The sequence below is a fragment of the Acanthisitta chloris genome, unplaced genomic scaffold (genome assembly GCF_000695815.1).
Source record: "Acanthisitta chloris isolate BGI_N310 unplaced genomic scaffold, ASM69581v1 scaffold7395, whole genome shotgun sequence".
Classification (NCBI taxonomy): domain Eukaryota; kingdom Metazoa; phylum Chordata; class Aves; order Passeriformes; family Acanthisittidae; genus Acanthisitta; species Acanthisitta chloris.
This window is the reverse complement of record NW_008672039.1, coordinates 2,379-12,251: the sequence shown is the minus strand read 5'-3', so window position 1 is coordinate 12,251 and position 9,873 is coordinate 2,379. Positions and strand designations below refer to the sequence as shown.

At 52.6% G+C, this 9,873-nt stretch overlaps 1 protein-coding gene across 1 annotated transcript in view; it reads left to right on the top strand.

Moving 5' to 3' along the window:
• Window positions 1-9,306, top strand: part of LOC103801915 (ADAMTS-like protein 2) — a gene marked incomplete at its 5' end in the record, with an annotated part of 14,673 nt that extends 5,367 nt beyond the window's left edge. Inside the window, 12 exons of the mRNA XM_009074354.1 lie at window positions 306-386; window positions 697-872; window positions 1,140-1,566; window positions 2,128-2,548; window positions 3,358-3,464; window positions 3,649-3,775; window positions 4,678-4,891; window positions 5,702-5,857; window positions 6,221-6,391; window positions 8,113-8,289; window positions 8,952-9,096; window positions 9,188-9,306. Of these exons, the coding sequence (XP_009072602.1) occupies window positions 306-386; window positions 697-872; window positions 1,140-1,566; window positions 2,128-2,548; window positions 3,358-3,464; window positions 3,649-3,775; window positions 4,678-4,891; window positions 5,702-5,857; window positions 6,221-6,391; window positions 8,113-8,289; window positions 8,952-9,096; window positions 9,188-9,306 (2,321 nt within the window). The remainder of the gene's footprint in view (window positions 1-305; window positions 387-696; window positions 873-1,139; window positions 1,567-2,127; window positions 2,549-3,357; window positions 3,465-3,648; window positions 3,776-4,677; window positions 4,892-5,701; window positions 5,858-6,220; window positions 6,392-8,112; window positions 8,290-8,951; window positions 9,097-9,187) is intronic.
• Window positions 9,307-9,873: the final 567 nt, after the last annotated feature.

The window sequence follows — 9,873 nt, the reverse complement described above, 5'->3', positions numbered from 1 at the left end:
GAGTGTGAGAGCACATTCATCCACACACCCAAAGCCAGATTGTTTCACTTGTACAGTTCCTTCCTGACTGCAAACCCAGCAGTGCTCAGACTGAGACCCATAAGAATGATGTGTAATGGGATTTCAGAGGAGAGCTGGGATTAGAGCTCACAGCCTGGTGCAACACACATTTTCATCCTTGGCATCCTGCCCCTGAAGGGCAGCACTGCCCCCCTAACATACACTCTTGTCTCATGAGCTGCTTTTCCTACCCAGACCTTTTTGTCCAGTCCTCAGGGTTTCTTCACCTTCTTTCTGTTCCTCAGGTTACGTGTTCATCACCAACATCCCTGCTGGTGCCATGGACATCCTCATCATTGAGCGCAGGAAAACAGAAAACATCCTAGGTAAGCAGAGGAGCTGGATGGATGTGGAGATCCCAGTTCAGCTGCCTGGGATCTGTGCACTCCCACCTGTGCTGTGAGAGAGCTGTCTGTGAGCATCTCCTCCAGAGTGGCACAGGGATAGCTTCATCTCTCCATAAATAGTGGCTACCACATTTCCAGGGGCAGGAGAGACATTTGGAACCCAAGCTCACTGTGGGCAGGACCTGGCATTGTTTTTCTACCGGGCTTTTCTTGTTCGTGGGCTGTTGCTCTCCTCAATGCCAGTGCAGCCCCAGAGTGTCACATTTGTCTCTCTTCTCTCTCTTTGAAGCACTTGCAGATGAATCTGGGCATTTCTTCTTCAACGGCAACTCTGCCATTGACAACCCCCAGAACTTCAGGGTAGCTGGAACCATCTTCAAGTACCGGCGACCCTCGAGCCTGAACTCAGATGGGCTGGAGTATATCATAGCTTATGGGCCCACCAACCAGTCTCTGAATGCCATGGTATGTGAGGAGCTAGTTTTAGGCTTTTCTGTCTTGCCTGTCTCAAAATTATGAGCCTTGGACAAAAGGAATGTAACCTGGTTCTCGAGCCAAACCTGCATGTGTCAAGGAAGTCAGATAGTCATGGCAGGGGGTTTCCTCCTGGATTTGTGAGCATACTGTCTTCTCTTAACATCCATCACAGGTGGATGTGGCTGGAAAAGCTTTCTGGGAAATAGGTGTCCTTAAAATAAAAGCGGTTCTGTTTTCTTTCCCTGTTTCCTCCAGTATTATAACTTTAACGGGAAAATGCCACACGTAACTTATGACTACACTGTACCACGGACACCACCTCTCCGAACTGCAGCCCCTGCTCTAGCCAGGCCTCTCTACCATCACCTACCAGAGACCAGCCAGAGCCATCCCATTCCAGCCAACTCTAGAGCTGCCCAGGACTTCAACACCACATGGCTCTCCCTGTCACCAGATGACACCAGTGAACAGCTTCCTCTAAGAGAAGGGCATGAAGACTTAGGTTTTGGTCACCCACACTTCTTCCAGACCAACTCCACCAGTCAGTCTCGGGACTGGGGCTGGGAACAAGGTGAAGAAAAGGAAAAGTATGACTTCCAGATCAGACAGGTCTACCATGCAAACACAGCAGGAGAGGAAGAGGAGGAGGAAGCAGCAGAAATTGGTGGAGAAACAGAGTTGGGTTGGTTGCTTTGTTTTTCCTTCTCCTGTTTTACTGGTTGAAAGTAGATGTCCCGCACTGGTGGTCTTGACATCTAAGGAGGCTTTACCATCAGGGTGGACAGGAGGGAATGATGATTAATAGTGAGGTGGAAACTTTTGGGGAGCAGCAAAGGGCCAGTAGCTCTGTGAAGGAAGGGAAGCTGGGAGAGGGTGGCCACGATACGGATCAGGCAGGGCAAGGCAGTGACAGCAACAGAGCCTAGCAGCAGTCCAGGGATTGTCAGGTGAAAGCAAGGTGGCAAGTCAAATCTGAAGTCAATCTGGGAGAGCCATACAACAATTCAGGAGCATAGTACACCTGCAGCATTGCTCAGGCCAGGACTTGAGCTCAAATGGAGCTCCAGTAAAATGGGCAGATACCACAAGAGCTTGGTCAAGGTAATTAAGGCCTTTTGCTGCATCCTCATGTCAATTCACAATTTTTGAGGCCAAATACTGAATGTTTTCTGCTTATTAAGTGCCACATGCTGAAGTACAAGCCATGCAGTGTAGTTAAAGCCTTCCTGTCTTCTTCTTCCAGCTCTCAGGTTCAATCAAATCTCCATCAGCACTGCTGTGCCCTACAGCATGAGGAGACCTGAGCTCACGGAGAACAGCCGCGTGGCATCCTCCAGGCTGCGTCTCTTCAGGCGACTGTGTCAGCGAGACCCACACACCTCTGCCTTCTGTAGGGAGCTGCAGCACCTGGCAGCCAGGCTGGCCCCAAGGAACTCCACAGCAGGGCTCTGGGCCCAGGCAGCTGCCCGCTGGCCACAAGGGCTCCACCGAGCGCCGGCCCGTAAGAACTCACTGCAGGACTTGAAGGTGGAGGCATTTGCTGGGAGTCAGGGGGAAGCAGCCAACTACAGCGTGGTGGCATCTGTGGAGAGCCCTCTGCTAGGTGCCAGCCCAACCGTGGACATCAGCCAGGCAGAGCCTCTGCGAGCCCCTGGCACTGAAAGGTGGCACTTGATTTCCTGGGCAAAACAGGAGTGTGGTTAGCTGGGGAGGGAGGGTCAGGCCAATCCTCTGGTAGTCTCCCTGCTGTCCTTGATGTCTCCATTCTGCAGTGTCTATACATGGCAGCTGCTGTAGATGCTTCCTCCAACGACTGATTGTCACAACTGACCTGACATGAAGGTCCCAGAACATATTTCAGGTCTCCCTTGCCTCTGAGGGATCCATATAAATGGGTGCTGAAGGACCTGTGAGGCCAACACTGATGTGGGTGCAAAGAAGGCCAGAAGTCTATACACATACACACATTTACCACCACATCATGTCCCTCCTGTCCCATTCCTCCGGGCACATAAGTTTCTCGAGCTTCTGTAACTTCGGTAACCATTTGGCATGAGGCTGAGGGCCAACACTTCTGGCAAGCCACATGTGAACTCTCCCCGCTACGTTCAATGGTACTAAGAGGGACCTTGGTTGAGCTCCCCTTTGCAAGCTAAATCATGGCTCTCAAGGTGATAGTATGACCTGAGGCTGAGGGCACCTGCATGGTTGGAAGTCCATAATATACACAGGACCCACTAGGAGCGATGCCTTCCCTCAGTGGGATGTTGTTCCATGGTTATCCACTGCCTTGCTAGTTGAACTCAGGAGGTGGATCAAGGCTTTACACTGTTAGTGGTCTGCCTTGCCCAAGGTGGGGAGAAACACTGGGTTTCTTCCCATCTTCCAAGTTACCAAGGAGGAATTTCCCTGTATTTTACATCTGCAGCCATTTTTTTTCATTTTCAGCTCATGCCACCTCCTTTTTCCACAGCAATGAGTTTGATGTGAGCCCTGTGGGCCACGATGACATCAGCTTGGCTGACATGTATCGGTGGAAAGTGTCAGCTTATGCCCCTTGCAGCTCCACGTGCACTTCAGGTAGGTCTGGCTTCAGGTGACTGATCACATGAGGTCTCTTTGGGCTGTTGATGGAGAGAATCCTGGTGTTTTTGTAAAATGGCAGGTGGAGTCGGATGCAGTGAGCACTCCAGTAATTTACTGATGGTGAGAGGAAGGTTTTGGATCTGATGGAGCCTGACAGAGGGTCTTGCTTGCCCAGCAGGTATTAGCACCTCCTATGCGATGTGTGTGCGCTATGATGGAGTGGAAGTGGATGAAGCTTACTGTGATGCCCTAACCCGACCAGAACCTACTCATGAATTTTGCACAGGGAGAGAGTGCCAGTCAAGGTGAGTGGAAATGGCATCAGCTAGCTGTCCATAAGGACAGCATAGTTTTGTAAGGATCATTTTCTGCTCAAAGCATACAGCCATTTGAGGGCTGAAAGATACACTTAAACTAAGTCCTTGTATCCCCTTGTAAGCAAAAAGAGGGAAGGAACTCAGGGTCTAAATTGCCTGCTAAGGGCAAAGCTGGTTTCAAGACCAGCATTGCTGCAACACAGACATGTACATGATGAGCAGATTCATAGCAGCAACTATGAGCTCAAAGGAGGTGATTCTCTCCCTCTACTCTGCTCTTGTGAGACCCTACTGCACAGTACTGCACACAGTTCTGGTGTCCCCAGCATAAGAAGGACATGGAACTGTTGGATCAAGTCCAGAGGAGGCTGTGAAGTTGCTAAGAGGACTGGAGCACCTTCATTACAAAAGCTGACAATGTTGAGGCTGTTCAGCCTGGAGAAGAGAAGGTTGTGTGGAGACTTGACAGCAACTTTCCAGGATCTGAAGGGGATACAGGGAAGCTGGAGAGGGACTCTTTAGTAGTGAAGGCAACAGTGGGTGACTGTGCCTGGGCTGGACTAAACACATCCCATCTGGGCCCTTTCTGATTGCTACAGATATTTTAATCCAGAAAAGATCAAGCAGATAAGGCTGGATTTGATGTTTGGACTAGATTCAAAGTCAGGTAGGATGAGCCTTGAGCAACCTGCTCTGGTGGGAGGTGTCCCTGCCCAGGGCAGGGGGTTGGGACTAGATGATCTCTAAGCTCCATTCCAACCCCTTAACATTTTATGATTACTGCTGGGTAAGGGAGTTCCAAGTTTGCAGGCACAGCCCAACCACCCCGTGTCCATTGTCCCCCCTACCTGTGTTTTCCTTTGTGTTTCTCCTGGGGTCTGCTTGTGGAGGTGGGAGACCAGCCGGTGGAGTGAGTGCTCCCGAACCTGCGGCGAGGGCTATCAGTACCGCACCGTGCGCTGCTGGAAGATGTTGGCTCCAGGCTTTGACAGCTCCGTTTATGACGACCTCTGTGAGGCAGCTGGGCTGGGCAGGCCCATGGAGAGGAAAGCCTGCAAGAACAAGGCCTGTGGGCCCCAGTGGGAGCTCTCCGAGTGGTCTGAGGTAGGCAGCAGGGGAGCTTTGCTCCCAGAGGTAAGCACCAGGGCTGGGCTGGGCTCTGGAGGAAGGTGGCTGGCAGGGGTTGGGTGCTGAGGAAGCCCCTAGAATCGTAGAATCAACCTGGTTGGAAGAGACCTCCAAGATCATCGAGTCCAGCCCTACCGTGGTTACTAGACCATGGCACTAAGTGCCACATCCAGTCTCAGCTTGAAAACCTCCAGGGATGGTGAATCCACCACCTCCCTGGGCAGCACATTCCAATGCCTGAGCACTCTCTCCCTAAAAAATCTCTCCCTAATATCTAACCTAACCCTCCCCTGGCAGAGCTTGAGTCTGTGCCCTCTTGTCCTGCTGCTGGTTGCCTGGGAGAAGAGACCAACCCCCACCTGACTCCAACCTCCTGTCAGGGAGTTGTAGAGGGTGATAAGGTCTCCCCTGAGCCTCCTCTTCTCCAGGCTGAACACCCCCAGCTCCCTCAGCCTCTCCACATGGCACTTGTGCTCCAGTCCCTTCCCCAGCCTCGTTGCTCTGCTCTGGACATCTCCATCCTGGACTGCCTAAAACCCAGCTGAAGTCCCTTTGATTGACTTTCCACAACCTGCTTGGGTTGTGGCTGAGTGACTTTAAACAGGCATCAGCATATTGAGATGTTGGAGCTCCAAGTCCCAGAGTAAATGAACAGCAAAGATCAAGTCAGACCCACCTTTTCCTGTCCTTGCTGGGGCCCTTCCCCTCTCTCCTAGTGCAGCAGGAGGAAAACAGGAGGAGGCCCAGCTGCCTCCATGCCCTTACTCTCTGCCCGTGGCGTTGCAGTGTTCGGCGCGGTGCGGCGCGCAGGGCACGGTGAAGCGGGAGGTGCGCTGCTCCGTGGAGCCATCGCTGTGTGACGAGTCCAGGAGGCCCAGCAGTGAGAAGGTGTGCACAGGTCCACCCTGCGACCGCCGCTGGACTGCCTCGGACTGGGGCCCCGTGAGTCCACAGGGTCTCTGCTCCTCGCTCCCAGCGCCGGGGCTGGCGGGAGGGAGTCGGTGGGCAGTCGTGCAACAGCTCTCTTTTGGCTTTCTTCTGGCAGAGGCCAAGCTAAAGGAACCAGAATAATCTGTATTTTGCCTCTCTGTGTTGTAAAGTTTGGTTAACGGTGAGGTGGCTCCATTCAACAATCTGGGAAGCTCATGGCACCCGGAGAATGGATGTACCTCTGGGCATACAAGCCCCTTGGGGGATCTCGTTCCACAGTGGCAGGGCTAGGTTCTAGACTCAGCTCTCGTGGCACCACTGACCTCTCCAATCTGCAGCTTTCTGATGTGTCTAAATGCCCTTTATTCCTCCAAGTGCTCAGGTTCGTGTGGCGAGGGACGCATGAGCCGCTTCATCGCGTGTCGCAACCTCGAGGGCAAGGTCATCTCCAACTCGCAGTGTGACCCAGCCACCAAGCCCCTGGCTGTCCATCCCTGTGGAGACAAGAACTGCCCTGCACACTGGGTGGAGCAGGAGTGGGACCAGGTAAAGCCAGCCCTGTGTCCTCAGCCCTCCTTTCTACCCTATATCCCACAGGACATTGTGGGACCCTGGTTCCCTTGGTGGAACAAGGTTGTATTTTGTGACCTCCAGCCATGCAGCTGTGCCCTTGGCCTAGCTCCTTTTAGAAAGAGGGAAGGAGTAGTAAATACTCCAGCTTGTCCCCCCTGTATCACACAGACCACCCCAAAGTTTGTGGCTTTTGCTGCCTTCCCAGGGAGCTCCACTGGAGGGCAGCAATGTCCGAAGGAAACTCTCCTCCCACCTCTGGCTCCCAGCAGAGCTTTGTCCAGAGCCTGCACACATCCCTCCCAAGATTTTGGTCCCACCACTAAAGAGAAAGGCTGAACAAAACCAGCCTCATCTCTGATAAATAACAACTGGAGGTAAACCTGAACCACAGCCCAGATCCCTGTGCTGGAAGTCACATCCACACCAGGACTGGGTACTTGCCTCAGGAGTCCAGTGAAGGTGGTCCTGCTGCCCTGTTCTACCAAGAGATTGGGCTCTGCTCATCTCCTTACTCTTTCTGTTTCTCAAGGCCTAAAGACTTTAGGTTTCCCCAGAGCATCCAGAGAAACACATTGAATCAGTTGCAGGGCTTGGGCTTTTTTTTTTTGTTTGAAGTCTTGAGTGAAATAGGGATTCATGAAGCACTACACTAAGGAAGAAAGTTTCTAGGAAACAAGGGAAGCAGCCAAGCCCTGCCCTCTCCAACCAGGGCTAAACTTCTCTTCTCACTTTGCTTCCTTTATAGCTGCTGACTACATTCAGCTGAGTTTCCCTCCAGCACTGGCAACGAGCACAGACTGGTTACACCTGGTGACCCATGACAGTTCCCCTGCTCTGGGTTACACCTGGTGACCCATGACAGTTCCATAATCCTCCCCTGCTCTGACCCTTGGTGTGGGTCACACACAGTCCTGCAGTGCAGTTTTCAGCTGTGTCCCAGCTGTTAAACTCATCAGAGCTCTGAAAGACCAGCTGAGCTCTCTACCTATGCCAGCTTCTTTGCCATCACAGGATGACTAAGGGCCATGCTGGCTGTGCTGTGCTGGGAAAGGGCACAAAGCAGTGAAATTTCAAACTGGCAACTGCCTCCATGGGCATCAGGGAGCAGAGCTGAGCTGGAAGCAGATCCTGCCTCCTGCTAGTGTCCCAAGAGAGTGAGCTCTCCTAGCTAAGCCTGCATAGGTTTGGGCTCAGCAGTACTTGTCCATGCACATCACCTGCAGTGCACCACTTCAGTCCCCTTGGGCCCACACAAAGCTTGTCAGTACTCCAAGATGTAGGTTGTTACACTCATACACTATGTGTTTTTTTGAGAACATAGATACACATTAAAATAAGGCAGAAACAGCTTCTTGTAGTCTTACCTTGGCTGCTCCAGGTCCCCTGTGGTAGCTGCTCTCAAGGCCAGCCAAGGTGAACTCAGCTAACACTAATTACCAACTTCTGTCTCACCCTGCTGGGAAATTCGGCCCCATTGCAGACACTCGAGGTGAACTCAGCTAACACTAATTACCAGCTTCTGTCTCACCCTGCTGGGAAACTCGGCCCCATTGCAGACACTCCTCACTCCTGTGCCCCTTCCTCCATTAGACACAGGCATGAAACCCCTGCCTGCTGAGCAGGGTGCCACCTTACCTGAAGCTCTGCAGCTGCCAAGCATCACTGGTTACCTGGCTGCTGTGTTCTCTCCCCAGTGTGATGCCAGCTGCGGGCGAGGGGTGAAGACTCGGCTCGTCCTGTGCGCGGGTCTGGAGAATGGTGTGTACAGAGAGTACCCCGAGAAACGCTGCGAAGCCTCTCAGAAACCTGAGGAACAAGCTGCCTGTTTCAGGAGGCCATGTGCAACGTGGTTCACTACCTCCTGGTCTCAGGTAGGGCTGGGGGTGGTGGGGAAGGGGGAGAGGAGGCTTCATAGCCCTGGTTGGTGGAGCACAACCCACACTGAGGGTTTCCCAAGGGCTCTGCTAGGTCAGGATGAGACCCTGAGCTCTGCTCTTCTGCAGACCAAGCAGCAGGTTGAGGGCCTGGCACACACACACAGGCTGGAGAAAACCTTGGAGCATGGGGATTGCTGCCTCAAGCAAGAGCACGCACCACACTGCAGGCAGAGAGGATACTGCAGTGTCTCCTTCTCTGCCAGGAGTCCATATTCTGTCTGTCCCTGCTTTCCCTTGATGGCACTTTGTGAGCATTTAGGGAATGGGAAGACAGAGGAGCTTGGCATGACTCACAGCAACCATTTTCTCCATTTTCTGTCACAGCATCAACACTCCACACAAAAATCTGAGTTGCATTAAAGAAATGAAAGCAAACTCTTCCCTGGCTCTGCCCCAACCCCAGCTCAGGGATGCTCTCCTCCAGGAACAAAAAGGGAACATAAGCTTGAGATCAGTATGGAATTTGACCCAAACCTCCTCAAGAACAATCTACAGAGGAGGAACTGGGAGATCTCACTAGAATAAAGAACTTGGGAGCTATAGAAAAATAAAAAAATGCCTCTCAAAATCTCTTTCCTGCCTCTTGACCCTGACAGTGCAGCAAGACGTGTGGTGCTGGTGTGCGACTGCGCGAGGTGAAGTGCTACCAGGGGGAAGCTCTGGCCCAGGGCTGTGACCTCACCTCCAAACCAGAAGCCAGGCAGACATGCCAACTCCAGCCATGCCCCACAGAGGCACCAGGTATGTCTGGGAGCTCTTTGCTCTGTCCTTCTCCATGCCAGGGAAGCACATCTCCTTTTTAACCCCTTGTGTGTGTGCTTGTGTTCCCCAGAAGATGACTGCGAAGACAAAGCGACAGCTAACTGTGTGCTGGTGCTGAAGGTGAAGCTGTGCTCTCACTGGTACTACAGGAAGGCTTGCTGCTGGTCGTGTCGCCTCAAGTCACCCTGAGTGCTGCCAGGCCCTACTTCCCTTCCAAATTCAGGGGCAAGAGCCCCCTCGAGCCAGACTTTAACACTCGAAGCCACCCCACTTGGCTTGGCTGTGGAGCCAGTCCCTGTAGAGCAGCCTGCTCAGCGAGGAAGGATTCCTAGGACTTAGTCATCACTGTTCTCTCTCCACCAAGAGGGTTTTAACACAAGACAAACCATCAGTGCCTAGAAAGCTACTGAGAAGTGAGTTGGGAGAGCCTGTCCCTGCTGTCACTGTCTCTGAAGAGCGTTAGTTGCAGGCAGTGGGGCACAGAGGTCAGCCCACAGCAGGGCATGGACAACAGCAGCTGTCCCCTCTGATCTGCCCTGCAGGTTTTCTACTACAAGGGCAATTTCCAAAACACACCGAAAAATTGTGTCACAATAAAGAGATAAACTACAAAACTGTGGTTTTGGGATGCATGTACCTAGTCCAGAGGCAAGGGAGGAGGGGGGACATGAGGAGAAAAAGCAGGAGCAGGAAGGGTGGGGAGGAAAAATCCTCTCACCAGTACAGCTTCCAGGCAACGCAGGATAAAGCCCATTT